This window comes from Lichenostomus cassidix, chromosome Z, assembly GCF_008360975.1.
Source record: "Lichenostomus cassidix isolate B80296 chromosome Z, HeHo_3.0, whole genome shotgun sequence".
NCBI classification, from domain to species: domain Eukaryota; kingdom Metazoa; phylum Chordata; class Aves; order Passeriformes; family Meliphagidae; genus Lichenostomus; species Lichenostomus cassidix.
Window position 1 is genome coordinate 41,162,691 of NC_139511.1, and position 19,147 is coordinate 41,181,837.

General features: G+C 38.0%; 1 protein-coding gene across 5 annotated transcripts in view; it reads left to right on the forward strand.

Moving 5' to 3' along the window:
* Positions 1 to 19,147, forward strand: part of TJP2 (tight junction protein 2) — a 64,390-nt gene that overhangs the window by 34,506 nt on the left and 10,737 nt on the right. For 3 of the 5 annotated variants that reach the window (XM_085041889.1, XM_085041890.1, XM_085041887.1), the window contains 10 exons: positions 7,954 to 8,007; positions 10,022 to 10,146; positions 12,347 to 12,449; positions 12,903 to 13,482; positions 15,013 to 15,116; positions 15,261 to 15,414; positions 16,431 to 16,539; positions 16,646 to 16,785; positions 17,288 to 17,354; positions 18,519 to 18,669. In XM_085041889.1, coding sequence (XP_084898015.1) covers positions 7,963 to 8,007; positions 10,022 to 10,146; positions 12,347 to 12,449; positions 12,903 to 13,482; positions 15,013 to 15,116; positions 15,261 to 15,414; positions 16,431 to 16,539; positions 16,646 to 16,785; positions 17,288 to 17,354; positions 18,519 to 18,669 — 1,578 coding nt within the window. In that variant the 5' untranslated portion in view covers positions 7,954 to 7,962. Of the gene's footprint in view, positions 1 to 4,061; positions 4,149 to 4,709; positions 4,806 to 7,953; positions 8,008 to 10,021; positions 10,147 to 12,346; positions 12,450 to 12,902; positions 13,483 to 15,012; positions 15,117 to 15,260; positions 15,415 to 16,430; positions 16,540 to 16,645; positions 16,786 to 17,287; positions 17,355 to 18,518; positions 18,670 to 19,147 lie in introns of those variants that run through there. The other 2 variants (XM_085041886.1, XM_085041888.1) reach the window with 2 other exon arrangements.

Genomic DNA, 19,147 nt, shown 5'->3' on the forward strand with positions numbered 1-19,147 from the left:
TATTTGCCAGTACTATTTTAGGATTGAATTTACCATTTATAGCAAGTGAATGGTATAATTTTTGAGTGAAATATGATTAAGGAAAGTGTTTAACAATATCACTTCTTTTCCATGAAAAATGGTTTGTGTTTCTGTATAGTGGTGTTCAACTTACAAAATCTGTGGAAAACAGTTTTTTAGAAACATTATGCTCAATTTATGTTTTCTTTAGGTCTTTTTAGGCAGCCCTTCAGATTGCTGTATCTATATGCATTTTGTAAAAAAATGTTTATCACATGAAGTCTGATAATACACAGAATCACAGAATTATTTGGGTTGGAAGGGACCTTAAAGATAATCTAATTCCATGTGTTTTGCCATGAGAGGGACAACTTTCACTAGAGCAGGTCGCTGATGAATGCGTTTGTTACCTTGCCAGTAGAGCAAAAGTATTTCACTAATATTTGTTCTTGTTGAGTAATTTAGGTGAAAGCAAACCTTATGTAATGTAATTGATAATTTTCTATTAAAGGGAAAAAGATTGTCTGCACTACTCATTTCATATGATTTTTTTTTCTTCTCCTTCAAAAGCTCCCATTCCAGTGCAGAAGTATACTTACTTGTGCAGTATGTGATTTTTTTCCCCAACTTCCTGCATCCTGATAATATGACCCACTGTGATGTTAACAACCATTTTGATTTTACTGGAATGGGAAAGTGGAATTTATGATCTTTTAACATGGAGCTGTCCTTTACATTTCTTACTCGTGCCCTTAGGAGGAAGGAGAAGGAGTTTCTGCCATTGTTGAAGAGCAATTATGTGTTACTTCTAGTGGATATCGTTTACAAACCATTTTTTATCACTTCTCTTCCTTTATTGTGAGCCATCCATCATTCTGGGAACCTGTTTCTTTAGGAGGATCTTTTATTCTTGTGGGAGTTGCTGTATTGGTGCAGGAATCTATATGAAAAATAAGATATACTTCTCTGAATCAGAGCATTTATCGGTAGAAAATAAGGTACCTCCTTTTGTGTGAGATGTTGGCTGTACTGTGAAAGATCCATGGGTAAAAGTGGTATTTACTCATTTTCCTGGATCCTAATGAAAGATCTGCTGTGTCATACTCAGATATTTCATGGAAACATGTCAGTTGGAGACTTCTTCCAAGTGGCTTCCACACTGCAGGGAAAGGGTCTGGTGAAGGTCCTCTTCCTCTTCAGTCACTTTTCACTATGTTAAGAATACTTGTAAGCTCTGGCTGTGCAACTTGTCTTACATCATCATCGTTTTGTAGACATCTTTGATAACCTAGGCTGTGGCAGACAGATGAAAATGAGGAGGTGTGGTCCTTCACAGCACAAACAGAGGTTCAGATTGCTTCTCATTTCCCTGAGCCTCCACACCCTATAGAGGGCATTTCTTTAGCGTTGTCCAGATATTGAAGAGGATCAGGATCTTTGAAAGCCTGTAAATCTGGGGCCATCCTTTTTTGTCTGTCGTAATTGCCTTTATGAGGGCAGGTGACATGTAAGGGCAGTTTCTGATTCCCCTGGTAGTGTACCTGGTCTTTGAGACCAAGAATACCAATGATGTCTTGATGCAGCTTCAGAGTCCCTGCACCTGGCTGCTCCTGTCAGCGGCCAGAAGAGTCCCTGCCCCTCTGTTTTTCACACTTGGGTGGCTTTCAGTTAAGCTTTGAGTTCGTGATCATCTTTGTTGTAGGAGTCTGTCTTAGGGAAAACTTAGACTCAGCTTTCAATGTGTCTATGCTTTAGTCAACAGTAGCAGATGAAGGGGGACAGGAAAACGTGGAGGGCAAAGAACACTTTTTTTGTGTCACTTCCATAGGGGAGCCAACAAGACCATTTCAGGTGCCCTTTCTGCTTGCTTAGACAGCCTTGTATAGATTATGTGTGGGGAAGCATCCCTTCACTGTAGAGGAAGAGGTCAAAACATAGTGCTAGGTATAAAACTTCCACCAGGGTGAGTGGTGAGATGTAACATTTTGTTGTGATGTTCTGAGGTTGCTCTGTTGAGTTTTCTGAGAGATCTCTTTTTCTTTTCACATTCTCAGTTTATAAACCACATCATCATGCTTAGTTTTCTTTCCCCACATGATTCACAAACATTTTATTGTCTCAGAATAGACTCCCAGAAAGAACCAGAGTGTGTATCTGTAATTGGAATTGATCTTGCTTTTAAAAAGAGTTTCATCTTTAAATGCCTGTGGATAATAGGTGTGATATGTAAAAGGGTTGTAATTGCTTTTGTAATCTTGTGCTAGGAGTGCAGTTAGGCTATGTTTTCCCTTTATAGTTAGCTTTTGTAAAGAGATATGCAGGCAAGGTGAAAGGACAGTGTCTGGGACAATGCCTGTTTATTAGTTAAAAAAAATAAAAATCTTTCCATCTCATGTAAAGAAAATTGAATGGAAGAATTTCTATTCTGGAGATACTGTTTTCCTTCAGAATGAAACATCCAAATGCAAACACCTTCATCTGGTCTCTTAACTTACAGCAATATTCCTAGATGTCCTGATTATTTTTTTCAATTTTCTTTCAGGAACATTTCATTTTAAATTTTGGTTGAGTCAGTCCATCTGTTTTGCTCATTATGTTCATGTAGAGGAGAAGATAGTCCAAAACAAAGAAAAAAGAGTCATTGCTGTTATAACTGCTACAGCTTACAGACGATGTTTCGCCATTTTTATTCTCAATGTCATAGCAGTCTTTTTTTTCTCTGTTTGGAGTGCTTTTGAAGCTTTTTCAAGGCAAAGGGGGAAGGCAGAAAAGCAAAGAAAACAGGGTTAGAGAAGTCTCAAAGACATACTTATATTTGTTTCTTTTTCCTGCCCTTTTTGTAAAAATAAATAAATAAATAAACAACAGTTTTGGAAGCTGTGAATGTGAGTCTGTTGAGACGAACGTGTTTGCTCTTTAGAAATGTGGATGGAGACTCTAAACTATTTTGACCAAACTCTAATAAAACTCCTACTCACATCCAAGTGGGAAGCCCAAGTCAGGGGCTGGAGTCAGTGTGCATCTCGTGGATCCCCTTGGCATTCACTCTTGGCAGCTCAATGATGAAGGGGCACCCTCTGTTCATCAAAGTTCTGCTGGCTAGTGCAGAGATGGGGCCACAGTCAAAACACAGATTGCTGAATTAAGTCTTCTTTTTGAATGGAAGAACTTGAACACATGCACTGTCCCTTTACAGCGACCCCCTCCCCCCCCAAAAAAAACCCCAAACCCAAACAAACAGCCAAACAGAAAACAAACAACACAACCCTTCACGTTTTCCACTGCTGTCCGAATTAATACTCTTCAGGAGTTAAAACTGTTCTATTAGTGCAAAATGCAATCTGTGCGTGGAGGTTTTGGTTAGCATTGTGTACAGAACTTGGCATGTGTTCCTATCTGTTCACTGCCTGTGAAACTTACATAAAGTCTAGGGGAAAAGTTCACTTGAGGCTTAAATTTCACAGCATTCATGCAGCATAAATGGGAGTGATAGCATGACCTATTTTCCAATAAAGTAACTTATCTGTTTGGCTGTATGATTAGCTTATCATTCTTACAAATACCTTGCTAAATGTTTGAGGGCAAACACTGTTCTTCGCAGTGATTATAATTTTGTCTCTATTTCATTTTTTGCTTGCTGGAGCCAACCCTACACAGTTCTGCAAAAAGTGTAAAATATTATAGTCAATATATGAATTTTCAAATCATCTGCACTGTGCTTCTTAGGTCTTTTTCCTTTTAAGTTTGAATTAGGTTCCTGGTGGGGTTAACCTGTATGTGCTTGGAAGAAGAATGAGGTGCTGCATAGTGATCTGTTTCTGACACTTTATTTAAAAGCAAACAAACATAAGATTACAGCACTGAATTTTCCTGGGATCTCTTAAAGTGGGAGTTAGTGAAACTCACAGTACATTTCCCTGCTGTGGTTTTGATGTGTTTCTGTGTGAAACTGACGGCAGGATTTGTTTGAGTATGTAGGCCACTATTGTATTAGAATTACATAACCATGTTGAGTGGTGGAAACAGATGAAAAGACGGGATGTACGGCGTTCCCGCACAGATTATATCCTGCAACAATGAAGACAGCTCAAGCTCTGCAGAGAATGTGGTCACATGCAGTCAAAAAGTTGGGGATTTTGAAAGGGCACGTGAGTTGCTTTTTGTTGCATCTTGCTCCAAGTCTTTTCTTCCCCTCCTCTCCTCGTGCATCCCTCCCCTCTCCAACTCACTTTTATAGCCAGATGATTGTTGTGGCAGGTCTTCTGGTTTTGTTCTTCTTTCAGCGTGAATGAAGTTGTCTTCGGTGATCTCTCTGTAGCAAGTAATTGCATAAATCTCTGATGTCTGCCAGTTAGAGCTGCAACAGCTGCCTGTTTGTAGCACACAGGCGATTTTAGCACTTTGACTAGTTTCCTGCCAAAGATTCTGCTAAGCAGTCTATTTTGGGTATGTGGAAAGCACCTGTCATTTTAGGATATGAGTATTAGACAGATTTAAGCAAATCCCAACTATAGTGTTCTAATTAGAAATGGACTGACTTTAGTCCCTAATGAATTTAGACTAGCTAATTACAGTAATTTGCATTTACTGCAGGTAGCCTGTTGTCTGTGTGAAACCTGGGTGGACTTGTAAAACAGTTACTGTTAGTAACTGGAGGTGGGGTTCTTAACCATTTTGCCTGCATTTCTCTCTCCAGTGTTTTGGTGTGCAATCTTGCAGTGAAACTGCGATCCTGTAAGGGATGCACAAGCTGCTCAGGATCCCTTTGTGTTTCCTTACAGATGAAGTATGAAGAAATTGGCAAGGTGATGAAGGCTTTTCATAACTCATCACTTGATGCATTCAGAGGAGAGTCACATCATTAAATGTGGAGTACAGGAATTTCACAATTCGGGGGGAGACTTAGATATTAGTTTTGATCAAGTCCCCGACTGATGATTTGTAATATTTGTAGTCTCTCCCTCTCTGTCTTCTCCATTAATCTGACGGTATGGGTTAGCATTGTGACAATGGCAAGCAGCAGTACATTTTATAATGTTAAAGGGATTATTGTTTAGAGATTGTTTTTGCCTTATGGGCTTCCAAGGTGACCATTCAGTTCTCTGAACTGTGTTGCAGAGCCTGCATTGTTTTATCAGTACAGCAGAAGTAGTTGTGTTGTCTTGGTAATTACATTGTACAAAATCAGCTTTGCAAGTACATAGTGTGCTTTCCTTCCCTAATGTAGCATACAGCAAATGGGAGACAGTTTCCCAAGCAGCAGTTTCAAAAAATGGATTACTTTAACAAATTTTTGTGAATTTAGAAGTGAATTGCTTAATTATCTTCTATTTAATTTTCAGTAGCAGTTTCAAGGTAAAAATAAACACCCAAAATTTACATGGAATGTACCTGAAACAGTTGTTGGTACTATGAGGAACTTTTTCTAGGCAAAAATGAGATGATACTGTAGGCTCAGCATCTTGCATGTCCTTAATTACAGTGTCTGTAGGCAGTAGTTTCTCTTTCATTCTTACTACTTACGTTTTTGACTATGAGACTTATTTGTCAGAGCAAAGTAAACTTAATTCTGTAGGCTTGTGATGCTTTGATTTACTACCCAATACATCTCTCCACTTGTGCACAAGGTTATACTTATGCCCCTGCTCATGGAAGGCCTAGTTTTCTGGAAGGAAATTCCCGTAAGTTTCCTGTTTCATACCCTTACATCCATCTGTGAGACCTTTACAATGCTTTCCTCAGTCCTTTTCCTGCGGTGTTATACTGAATAAGCAGTCATTTCTCAGGCCTTTCTTTGTCCCCATGGGTAGTAAGCTCTTCTTGACTGCATTCTTCCTGCCTTGCTCCTGCACTTGCTCAGAGCTGGCCTCAGTATTCTTGGCTGGGAGGTAGTGCTGGTAGAAGCTGCATACAGTGCAAACTGAATTTAAGTGATGTTCATGTTACATGTGTACGTTGTTGAGGCTTTTTTACTGTGAGGAGGATGGAAAAGATTTTCCATCTTCACTGCTTCTACAAAATTTGAACCCACCTGCTTGTCCTTCAAAATTTACCCATCATTTGGTACTGATTTTCATTTCTAAAACTTTATTCAGTGAAGTCAGCTGGAATTTAAATTACACCGAGGCCTCTCTTCAGCACAGACTCATTTTTTGCAGAGCTTAAAAAGATGGTGTAGAAAAGCAGGACTGTAATGGTATAGCCAAGGGTCATTTGTAGGTAAACTGTTTCCTACATGCCAGACAAGCCAGCCTAGTTGCTTCCATTTACGGCAGCATCACAGCAGTTCAAAAAAAGAGCTTAGTTAAGGAGGAATTTTTCACTTGTGGAAAAGATTCTCTGTGTAAGGCAATATATCTAGTGAGACAGTTCAGTTTCAGATAGCTGAAAGCTTAGACATGTCAGCTGGTTAAATGGGAGTATCAGATCAAATAATTTCTCTGTGATTCAGCACATTCAACACTGACCCCCAGATATATGTGTTTTAATACTAATAGTATTCACATTCTTGTCTGATCTAAACAAGTCAAAATTTAGAAACAATTACTTTTATGTATTTTTAATATAAGCCATCATCTCCTACATCTATTTTTAATTTTTTTTTTAATTAGACCCCAGAGGTTCTGGAAACTGGAAAGCATTGTTCATTTTCTGGCAGAACAGTGGAAATTTAACACTGTTCAATGTTGTAAAATTCCTGGTAAAAATGCTGAATGTTTTGCATATTCTCTCAGGATCTCTGAGCCAGACTTATTTTTAAGTTAATGTGCAATGGAAAATGTAAATCTAGTTCCTCTTTGGGGTGTGCAGAATCAACTGGAGCTATGCATCAAGGGGTTTTTTTGCATGTGAGAAATAACATCCATAGCTTGCTGAACAGTTGTGCACTGCCAGAAGTCTTACTCCGAAAATACAAGGGATGCCTTAAAGTACAGGCATACCTTCTTGTGTCACTTCTCTGTCTACTGCTCAGGAGTTTAGTTGTCAGTAATCCCTGTGATGCCTTTAAAAAGTCCATTTGGCCTGAACTCAGGTTCTGTCTGTAAGTCAATTTTCTGAGATAAAGGAAGGCCACTTCCATTAACAAAAAACAACCTGTGGCTTGAGTATGTGCATGCACATACTTATACAATGCCTGGATTTTTCTTGTGCAATGGATGCTTTCCATTTTGAAATGTTCGCAGTGTGTTAAATGTGGCTCATTTTTCTCCTGGTTTTACAGGGCAGGCACTGAAGGGGCTGGCTGTGTACTATATGCTGCATCACAGCCGGGTGATTATTCTGTATTATATTTTAAGCTGTGATCTTGGAAAAATTTCTGGTTATATCATATAAGATAAAGTTTGTGATCAGTTTTAACTGGACATGTGGAAAAAAATGTTTCTCAGAAGTGTCACAGAAATGGCTATACCTGTACTGTATAGTGATATATTGTGTTTTGTTTTCCTGTGAAATTTAATTCCTTGATGGGAACCTAAATATTTAGTTATGTAATTCATAGTGGACAAAACATTTTGTTAAATCCACATGAACAAGAAGAAAGACATCTGAAGTCTAGTTCATTTTGAAACCCTCAGTTTCAACTGCAAATCTTACTGCATACTGGGACTGAAAGGTTTTCTATAAGTATTTTGTGTGTTTGAATCAGAGCTATAGAATGCTAATTGATCTGAATTAAATGCTTTTGCTGAATAAGGCTTTTCCAGAAAATCAGAATGAGCTGTTAAATCAGTGAAACGTGAAGGGATTCTACCACCCTGGACCTATTAATATATTTTTGCCTTTTTAAAGAAAAATTGTCATTTATTGAAATACATAGATTTCATACTAATTCTCCCAAAATATCAGAATATGCATATTATTTTTAAACCTGTGTTTTAGTGGGGTTTTTCACATTTTAATTTAAATAGTTGTATGCTGTGTGTTTTACTAATTGGTTTCTGTGTGCAACAGGCCCCAGGCATGGAAGAGCTGATATGGGAACAGTACACAGTGACCTTACAAAAGGTGAGTGAGTGCCTGTTATATTTTTAGTTTTCAAATATTCAAGTACTGGTTTACTCTGAATATGTTTTGCAATAGATGTTATTAGGACTATCTGAGTCTAGAATAGGATTAATTAATTGTCCAAATCAGATATGTTTTTTATTTTAAGGCTTAGTTGCTACTCATACAATAGCATGACTCTTTAATGTTAAGAGTAAATTCAATTAACAATGTAAGTGCTATATTTGCTACTGTTTGGTCTTTCTAATGACAGTGTAATATACCACATGTCAACCACATAGCTAAATTCATTACTGAAGAGCCTTAAAAATAAAACAGATGGTTCTATCAAGCAGTTCGCGGTTAATGTCCAAGCTTTGTAATAATCACTGAACAGGGTTCCACTGATTTTATTTTTGTAATTTACTTTAATATCTACCACGGTAGAATCCAGTGGAAAACCACTGTCATTAAAACATGGAAAACAGGTGGACTTTAGGTGTCACTTTGAACAGTTCCTTTAAGAAAACAGGAAGTATCTCATCAAGTGGAGTCCTTTTGAATTAAAGAAAGCAGACCACTTGTGTCTGTATTTTTTAATAGCTAGGCTGCCACGCCATAGTACAAGGTGTGCACTTTGGCTTTGCTGCTGGTGGTCTTCCCAGCTGTTCTGATATTCTGGGTTCAGTGAGCAGCCTGTACTGAGCTGCCTAAGTTTCTTTTCAGATCTTCTCCAATAAACTGAAACTTGAATTACCCAAGGTGAAATAGCAATCTTTTCTACATAGCTTGTTTCATGTGGAAAAGGGTTGGTTTTTAGGTTACAGAGGTAGACAGGAGAAACACCGCAGAAGAAGATCTTAGTTCCTGTAATTTCCAGCATTTTAGATCTCAGATATTGTGTAAATGAGCATTACTTCTTTACCACAGAGACAGACTTAGGCTACTGAGATGGCAAAGGACTACTGAACTTGCTGTATCAGCCACTGCCATTGAATTTTTCTGTTATTTTGAACTGGTATTGTTTTGGTGTAAAGCATTGAACTGCTTCCTGTAAAACTGAGGTGTAGCAAGTGAAGTGCTGTTTTAAAAGAAAATCACATTGCTTTTTTCCCTCCTCAAAGAAATAATCACTTAATGTCAGCATTAGTGGAACATGAGTTGGCATATGATTTACTATACACATGCTGAGTGTGAGCTGGGGGAAAATCATTACCTTAATTTGATGTATTACTTTGCCACTGTGTTAAAATATTTTGTTCAAATGTAGCATAATTTGGGTTTTTTTAGTGATATGATGTGCATGTTAAATAGCTGATAAAATTAAACTTGTGTGGTTTTGTGCTCACCTTGTTGTCAGCAGTTCAGTTATGCAAACAGTTGTCAGGTTTAGAGCTATCAACATGCTTCCTTGGCATTCTGTGAAACATTTCTTTGATTTTATGGTTGCCTTCTTAGGACTTCTATGATTTATGTAATGACAGGTTTGACATTATTTACATGTGTAAAACAGCTGATAGTGACAGAAGAGGATTATAGACAATGCACAGGTTCACTACTTGCTCTTTGTAATCAACCATGATCTTGTTTAGTTTGATTGAGGAGTAAGTAGTTCTTACAAACTACTTAGCAATCATAAGAAAGATGAGATCCTTGGAAAGCTGTTCCACTTTCCCAAGCATCACTAACAAAATAGATTTACCTCACAGTAGATTTGGTATGAATAACCTGTGGGATGGTAAAGCAAAATGCAGGCAAATTTAGTGAGTTCTTTACTTAATTACTTATAATCATGAGGCTGTAAAAGTCTTGGAAGAAAAGAACTTGTCATTTGGTTACATAGATGTGTAAACACAATCTTTCTTAAATCTAGAGGTACTGTGTGCTTCTGCAGCACTCCACATGCAACTATCATACTTAAAATAGTACCCACTTAGAGTGTCATCACAGGAATGTTCATGTTCTGCTGCTTTCTCCCTGTCCAAATTCCTGACAATGTAATTCAAGTTTTGTTGTATTTGGTTTTCTTGTAAAGGATTCAAAACGAGGATTTGGGATTGCAGTTTCTGGAGGCAGAGATAACCCTCATTTTGAAAATGGTGAAACATCGATAGTCATTTCGGATGTTCTCCCAGGTGGTCCAGCAGATGGATTACTTCAGTAAGCAATCTCTTCTATGTCTGGCATTTTCAGGGTCGTGGCTGTAGAATACATAAAACCTTTGGACAGACTTGGTTGAAATGCTGGTGATTTAATCCCCTCAAGTTTTAGTGCCCTCTTGAAAATCTAGATGTCTCTTTAAAAAAAAACAAAAAAACCCCAAGTAACAAAACAAGTAAATTATACATAGCAGTGTTAGTTGCTGTTTAGTAAGACATTAAATTTCAGTGTTTTTAAAAATTCTTTAACTGTTGAGTGTGTTTCTTTCAAGATTGAATTTCATGTAGAGAAACAATGTAAATATTTAGTATCTTAAAACATCCTCATTGTTCCTCCTCTGGTAGACATGTGTAGTGGTTAATCATTAGTTTCCAAGAATGACTTAAATCAGCCCAAAGAAGATTTTCTAAATATTTATTTTATATCTGAAATTAAAAAAATTACAGAAATAAAGAGTTTCTTTGTCTTTCTGGTAACTTCATCCTTGGTGAGGCAGCATCTATCATAGATAAATAATTTTAAATCCGTAGGCTGAGAGTTTCTATCCTCCATCATTTTCTCATACTTTGACCTTTGAAAGAATTGCTGCCAAATAATTGTGCAGTAATAATAATTCAAGAGGGTAGATTCTGTTCCTTTTGCCAAACATTAATTTTTGGTCAGGTAATGAAATGGCTAGTGTGGGAGTTGTTATTGAATAACTGAATAAAAGGGATATTGTAAAGCAAGTAACAAACCATTTTTAACATAAGTATACAAATCCTACATTTTGTAGCAGTGATCCCTGCACACCACTGCTGTCATCATCCTTGTTCCATAATCACCTGTGATTTGGGAATAAAATCACATCCACAAATTATGAAAGATTGCAGATAAACTGATGATGGCAAAGCCAGTACCAAGATATGTGGGCATTTTCAGACAAAACACATTCTGAAGAAAAATGAAGGCAGAGCTCAAACAAATCAAGGAATATAGGCCTAACCTTCAGAGTGTATGGGAAATACAATTGTGTCATCTTTTTAGGGTAAAATGAGTAGAAGCAGATGGACCTCTTGGTGTAATATTACAGTATTAAGTTCAGTACTGCCTTTGGATGTATGGAGTGTCCAGAGAGCTATTTTAATTCATGCATACATCTGGATGAAAGTGATACTGGAATATGGCATGCTGTTCTGGCATACTCATCCACTAAAAGGAATTGGAAGAGTATGAAAAGAGGCATGAAAATTTAGGAGTTAGAGTGCCTTAAAAATGGAGGCTTAGAGTATATAATCTTGGTATTTAAAAAGGAGATTGTGATGTGATTTGATTATAATGAAGATAAAATAGTTGGTACCAAAAATTTCTTTTATCTAGCAGAAAATGGCAAAGTAACCAGTAATAAGTTGAGCTAATGCTGACTGTAAGGTTAGTAACTAAAGAGTCACCAGAAAAAAAACTAATGTGAGGAGTATGAGGAGTGGTAATTTGGGTTTCTTCTAATCTTTTGCACTTTTTGTGTTGAAATGCATTTATGAAATTTATGGGTTTAAATTAATCAGCCTTATGGTGCTATTTCATAGGGCTGACTGAGTTAGGTGTTGTTTTGTCCATCTCATATGCTGGACGTCTGAATAGATGAGTTAGTAATCTCAGTTGGCCTGTGTTTTAGTGCAGGGAGGACTTCATGTGCATTACAGTTTTGTTGGGGCTTTTTCCCCCCAATCACCTTTCTACAGAGTACATGGGACCTGAACACCAGACTTTCAGAAAAGTATACTGCAGTTGTACTTGTCAATATTTGCCTAAATACTAGTATGGCTGCAGCAGTTCGAAGCTTTCGTGAAATGTGGAAGAAGTCCAGCACTAGGTGTAAAAAACTAGGAGTCTTGAAAGAACTAAAAAAAAAAAATAAAATTAGTACTCATCACAAATATTCTTTAAAAAAACATTATGGCAAGGCACATAAGCTGAACACAGTGCATACAAAGATACACAGTGTTGCTCAAAGTCTAATTGTTAGATGTTATCAAAAGCTGCTTCTGGTATTCAGATACTGTGGTGTTTATTATAGCAAACAGTTCTAAAGCAAAACTCCTTCTTAAACTGAATGAAATCCATAGGTTCCCTCTGAAAAAGAAAAGGAAATTTTGTTCTGCTGTTTTCATGATGAACCCCTCTTAAATCCCCTTTTTTCTCTTCCTCCCCCTGTTTGCAGAGAAAATGACCGAGTGGTCATAGTTAATGGGACACCGATGGAAAATGTTCTACATTCTTTTGCAGTTCAGCAGCTTAGGAAAAGTGGAAAAGTGGCCACCATTGTAAGTAAATTCCAAATGTATTCAGTGTACAGTGGTATGTGTGTGCATAACCAGTCAAGATTTAGGTTTTCCTCTATTAAGTGTATTTTAAAGGCATAAAGCAAAGCAGTCCCCTGCAAGATACAAAGTATAGAATAAATAGTACAAAGATACAGTTTCTGCAGGTAAAATAAATGGAAATTTTTCAACAGTATCACAGAGTTATCTTGTTGAAAAACTGAGAATAAAATGTACGTCCTCTTTGTTTATTTTACTGAATAACTAGTGGTACAGAAGAGAAGAGGCAAATGATATTCTACATACACAGATCCTGTCCAGTAATAAATAGAACATTGCTCTTCTTTTTTCCCCAAACTCTATTTGAAACATGAAGAAGATTCATCTGTTCGATTTCACCTTCTGATCTTTGAAAGGCTTTTTGTATGTTTACTTGTTTCATATTGTACTGAACAGGTAGTGAAAAGACCAAGGAAAGTGCAGGCTGCTGCGTTGAAGAGAAGCCCGTCCCTTGACTACGAGGACAGAGCTTTAGATGTCATGGATGACCATGCAGAATTTGATGGCAAAAGTGCTCGAAGTGGCTATAGTGAGCGAAGCTGGCACAGTGGAAATGGAGGGCGCAGCCAAAGCTGGGGGAACAGCCTGGATCAGAGCTACAGAGATGAGCAAGAGCGAGGGCGTAACCGAAGCAGAGACCGTGACAGGGAATGCAGCTACAGCCGCGATCGAAGTCGTGGTAGGAGCGTTGACAGGAGCTTGGATCGAGACTACCGAAGAGATTGGAGCAGGGGAAGGAGCATCGACAGGGATGGTGGCTATGAACGGGACTACAGAGGAGACTACAGCCCACCCAGTTACAGTCATGGGTCTTCAGCTGATCCTAGATATGGGAGGGAAATGAGAAGTCGTAGTCGGGACAGGCTTTGTTCCCGCAGTCCTTCGCCTGAGATACACCACCAGCATGAGTACACGGGACAGCAGGATCAGACTGCACCAATCAGTGTTCTCTTAACAAAAGGCAGACACAATGAAGGTGGGTCTAGTAGGGGAGGAGAGGAATCAACTTCTAATAGAGCATGGTTTTTGGTGAGGAAAGGAAAAGAGTTGAATTGCTTTCTGCTTTTAGAGGTTAAATGTGGACTTTTCTAACTGGTGGTTTAAGTTCATTCATTCTTCCTAGCTGATTTGGGATGATTTTTCCCCAGCACCTTCAACTTTACCTTTGAACAAAGATTTGTTCACCCACATAATTTCAGTCTTTTCAAGCCGCTGTGTCCTTAGTTTACCATTTCCTCTGCCCTTTTCTTCTGGTTCTGATAGACCCTGATGGATCTGATCATGACTCAGATTACACTTGTCACTTCTACAAAAGGGTTAGCTACACAGGGTGAAGAGTAGACTCTGCCTTTAATAATAAAGTTTGTTGGGTTCTGGTCGTTAAAGAATATTGAAAAAGCAGCAGGTGAAGTACTGAAATAGCAGCATTTCAGCCTTTCTTTGCTGAGTCCTGGAGTGTGTAAATGAAAGCCAAAAGCCTGACCTTTTGTGTGCTGTGAAATTAAGACTTGTCCTGGAAAGCATATCTGAGATTAAGTTGTGCATCCTTTTCTGGTGTTTTTTGTTTGGTTGTTTGGTTGGTTTTTTTGGGGGGAGGGTGATGGTTTATTTCTAGAGGGGTTGGATGTGCTTGTTGGGTTTTTTCCTTGTCTGCCCTGTTGTAATTTGTAAGAATTTTTGCTAATTAAACTTTGTATGCAAGAGCTAATCTCTTTTTCCAATGACTCTGGCAAGAATACATTTTTCTTCTTCCTCTTATTCCTCTGCATGCAAGGTTTTCACTTGTAAAGATAATGCAGATATGTATACAAATAAAGAGAAATTTAAGGTGCATTTGTTAACTTTTATTAAAAGTTAGCTGTATTGTAATGATATTCTGCCATTCATATGGCTACTTTGCAGGCTTGCTGAAATGTGGTGATCTTTTAAAGCAGAACAACATTCTGTTGTTCTAGGATGCATGTGTTTTAAGGGTGTCATCTTTCTTTTTAAGTAGAAAATATATGACCCAAGTAACTTAGATCACAGAGGAAAAATGGGGAAGGGGAGTGAAAAAAAAATCCTTTGCCTGAAACAATCAAGGCCTTTCCTGGAGTACAGATAGGACAGGGTCAGCATGCAGCAACTGATAAAAAGAAATACCTCTGTTAGTGCTTTTTGACCCTTTTACCCCTCTATGTCATGCAAAATATGAATCAGAGAGAATCTAGTCCAACATGTTAATAAGCAGCTGCAGAACAAAGGCATCATTTTGCTGCTGAAGGTGCAGACCAGTCATCCAACTGCAATTTGTTTTGGACTGTTGCTTTTTCATATTGTGATGGCAGCACAGATATTGGAGACTTGGCTTCAGGTGAAGTGGGTTTACTAGGTCTATGGTATTTTCTTTTTTTTTTTTCCTCTCATGGTATATAAAATGGTGTTTGATGTGTGTACACTGTGGTTTTTTAAAAAGTGCATCCTCACTCATCTTTTAAACTACAGTGGATTATCTTACTTGTTCCAGAATATGGACTTCGTCTTGGAAGTCAGATCTTCATAAAAGAAATGACTCGTACTGGCCTAGCAACCAAAGATGGCAACCTTCATGAAGGAGATATCATTCTCAAGGTCTGTTCTGGTTTTTTACTGCTAGCAGTCTGGCAGGCACTGGTTACAGTGGTTATTATGAACTAAGTCATGTTGCAGTCAAGTTCACTATTAAACTTGAGCACAATGTGGACTGCTATGTTATTGTTGCCTTTTTATGTCCAGATCAATGGTACAGTGACAGAGAACATGTCTTTAGCTGATGCCCGAAAACTGATTGAGAAATCACGTGGGAAACTCCAGCTGGTTGTTCTCAGGGACCGAAAGCAGACGCTGCTCAACATTCCTTCGTTGAACGACAGTGACTCAGAAATGGATGGTGAGGTTTAATGTGGATCCAGAGTTCTGGACTCTGTGCAAGGACAAAGTGGAGCTTACATTGTTTTGCTGCGGTAGAGTGATATTAGGTTCTTTATGAAAAAGAATAAAACACAAACAAACCTAAGCAATAGCCAATTAAGCAACAGTGTCCCCTTCCTTTAGGTGAAAATAATTTTGTAGTAACCACATAATTACATTTTGGGAAGGGGCAGAGATAAAAGAACCAATGTTGCTCTGGCAAAATCAGTCTTCTTGGAACAAGCAAATCAGTTACTTTAATAAAAGTTTTAAAACCAAGTGCATTGGACTGGTCTCTCCTTCTGAGGGTATTTAGATTCATGGCAGCATTCAAATGGAGTAAGAAATGTCAGGACAAGAGGAAATTAAGTGCCCTTGGATAACTGGTTTCTATTCCCAGTACCTGTTCTTTACAGGTGTATGAGCTGTATCTCAGCGTAATCTTGCTTTGGGAAGGGCTCAGAAAGTTTTGGGGAACAGGATGCTACATTATTTGGAACAAGATACTAGCTTTTCTGGTGTCAGAAAAGGAACTTTTGGGCTGGAACTTATGGGCTGGAACTTTTGGCAGGTTTTACTGTGAAGTCTGACCTGCAGTTCAGATCTGAGGGCCATTCTTGTTTCCTTTGCCACTGAAGGGCAATGATGTAAGAACTGTTGATATGAAGGTCGTCTTTGATTTGGAAACTTCCATGACACCTCAAATAAAAGCCTACTAACACTAACTAACACATCTGTGGGATGCTTGAAGTAGTTGTGTGATGTGAGTGTGTTTCCTAAAGGTGGTGGGAAACCTTCCTGAAATATTCTGGGGAGAGTAGAGGGGTGGAAGCCCCAAAAGGCTCTTTTTGAACCTTAGTCAAATCTTTGAAATGAGAGTGGGGTGAAAGGTTCAGTATATGCTATATGTGAAAACTTTGTAAATATATGTGGTGATCAGCTGAGCAGATAGTGTAAACAAATCCTGCATTGCTTGAATTGCCACTCTCTTTACAGATATTTCTGAAATAGAGTCAAACAGATCATTCTCCCCTCAAGATGACAGATTACAGCATTCTGATCTAGATTCACATTCATCCAATGAAAAACTGAAAGATAAACCAAAGTAAGAAATGCTCTTCTCTAGTTAATTTTTCTCATGCTTGTCAAAGCAGTTACTAAAATGTATGCATTCTTCTCTGGTTTCATTACACTGTATTTCTTTCTTTCAGTGCAAAAGATGATCCCTCCAGCAGGATGTCCAGAATGGGAGCAATGCCTACTCCATTCAAATCAACTGGTGACATTGCTGCTTCTGCTGTTACAGCTGTAGACTCAAACAAAGAACTGAAATACCAAGATGAACCAGCAGGTCAGAGTCTGAAGGTTATGGTTGCCTTTTTTTCCCCTGGTCACAGAATGTCTGTTCCCTCAACCATGCTGACAAAGCTGGTATGCTTGTAATGTCAGCCCCACCCTGACACACAGAGAAGAGGTTTGTCTTTGCTTGGATGTGCAGGGAAGAAACACTTGACATTATTTGATGGCCCTTGCTTATTAGTATTACCACCTGAAAAAAGCAAGTACTCTCCTAGAACATGTGCTGTTAGCCTGTTGCTCTAAGCAGATGGATGAAGTCTGATCTAGCTTGCCTGAAAGAGTTGTGTATTCCTTCCCTGAACTCTTCTTTATTTTTAAAAAACTAAAAAAAATATAAATAAATGGATTTTTGTCAGACATGCTTGATTTTTAAATCTGTATTAATCTTTGGCGTGGAGAGTTTGATTGCTATCTGATAGCTAAAAATTGCTGCCATTTGTGACTTTTTCAATATCTCAGTAACTTCTTTTGTCTTTTTTATTTTTTACAATTAGTGCCTCAGCCAAAAGCAGTTACACGAACGTTTCTTAAACCAAGCCCAGAAGATGAAGCAATATATGGGTAAGATGGCACTGAGTTCTTTTGCACTCAGTATTCTTCCAGTTACCAGGACGTGATTCTTGGCTGCATGGGTTTGGCTTCTTTCTCTCATTTGGAGTGATACTCTGTTCATAGCTTAATGCTGACAAGAGCTGACATGGCTTCTAACTAATGATATTTGAGTTCAGCTTAGTTTTAGAAATATCTGCCTGGAATCTGTCTGAAAGATATAGAACACCCTGTGCTTCTGGGCTTGCATGGGACCATGTGCAAGAATTTTATTTTATTTTTATTAAAGGAAATGAATTTATGTGTTTTCTTTTGAGAGCTTCCAAATACAGAAATTGAAGGTGTAGGAGTGTTGGGATTGTAAGGAGAAGCCTAATGACAAGGTTTTGAAAATGTTCTGTAGCTTGGTTTATTTTCTTCTCAGATCTCTTCTGGGTTGGACCCTGCATATGTTGTCATTGATGTGCAAATTAATCAAGTGATTATTTTGGTGAAGTGGAATTTATAATACAGGCTTAGGGTATTACTGAGAATGGCTGACAGATAAGTAGTGTCCTCTGTGTTGGAAGGTCACTCAGGCATACAGCTTTTCTGAGAGCAAAAAAGCTGAGTCTAGTCCAGTAGTCTCTCCCACTGCAATGTGAAAGGGCTGATTGTTAATATATCAGTAGATTATACTTGGAAATATTTCTCATAACAAGAAAATTAGAAGACTTCTAATGAACATGTTTAACAGTAAAGAAAATAGGCATCAGTTTAATTCATGTAACAGTTCTTTAGAATATAGAGGAGAAAACAATGAGTATGATTACTCATAACTCAGTCTTCTTTTCACAAAACCCCCAGGTGTTCATATGAGAGAGGATACCATAGGTAGGGAAATACTTTGGGGCTTCAAAAGCAGGGACCTGTTTCCCTGCTCAGTCAAATCTGTGCATGCCACTTAGTCACTCTTCCTAGTTCAGTTTCTACTCTGAAAAATGCAAATTCTCTGCTTCCTGTCTTCACTGTAGAGTTATCTGGGTAAATGTAGCCTATCTAGTAAAAGGAAGGGGATAAGAATATTATTAATATAATATTGCTGAGAGGTTGCAATTTTTTTTCTTTTGGCATCCTAATATTTTTATATACCTAATATCTGGCCTTACTTCCTTTTTCTGTCTGTAAATCTTGTAGTCCTAATACAAAAATGGTGAGATTCAAGAAAGGGGACAGTGTGGGTCTACGACTGGCTGGTGGAAATGATGTAGGGATATTTATTGCTGGAATTCAAGAAGGTACCTCAGCTGATCAGGAGGGACTGCAGGAAGGAGATCAGATTCTTAAGGTATGAATATGTGTCTCTGAAATGCAAATAGTTTCTGTATATCCTGATTTGGTTCTTAGTGGAAGTGTGGGAGAAGTCATGAGCTTAGAAAATCAAATTACTGCTTTGGGAGGGTGTATATGTGGTAGAGGGATCTTACAGAAATGAATTTTTGAAGGAGAATTCTATACAAAGCTTTAGTTTGTTTACAGTGTTGTGGAAGGAGTAGTTAAATATTAATCAAGAAAAAATGATGAAAAATGGGACACTAATTCTTTTTTTTAGAATGCTTCCTCGTAGTCTTTAAAGGGGAAAAATTGTAACCATTGTAATTTTCTTTTTTCATCTTTCTCCAGTTTTTTTGGGTTATGGTGATTTATTTTTCTGGTTGCTGATTTATATCATCTGTGCCACTTAATCCCTTCATTCTGCTTTTTTTCTGAAAATTCACATGGAAGGCTAATGTAATTTTCTTTCTACCTCTTTTCTCTTGCCCCTT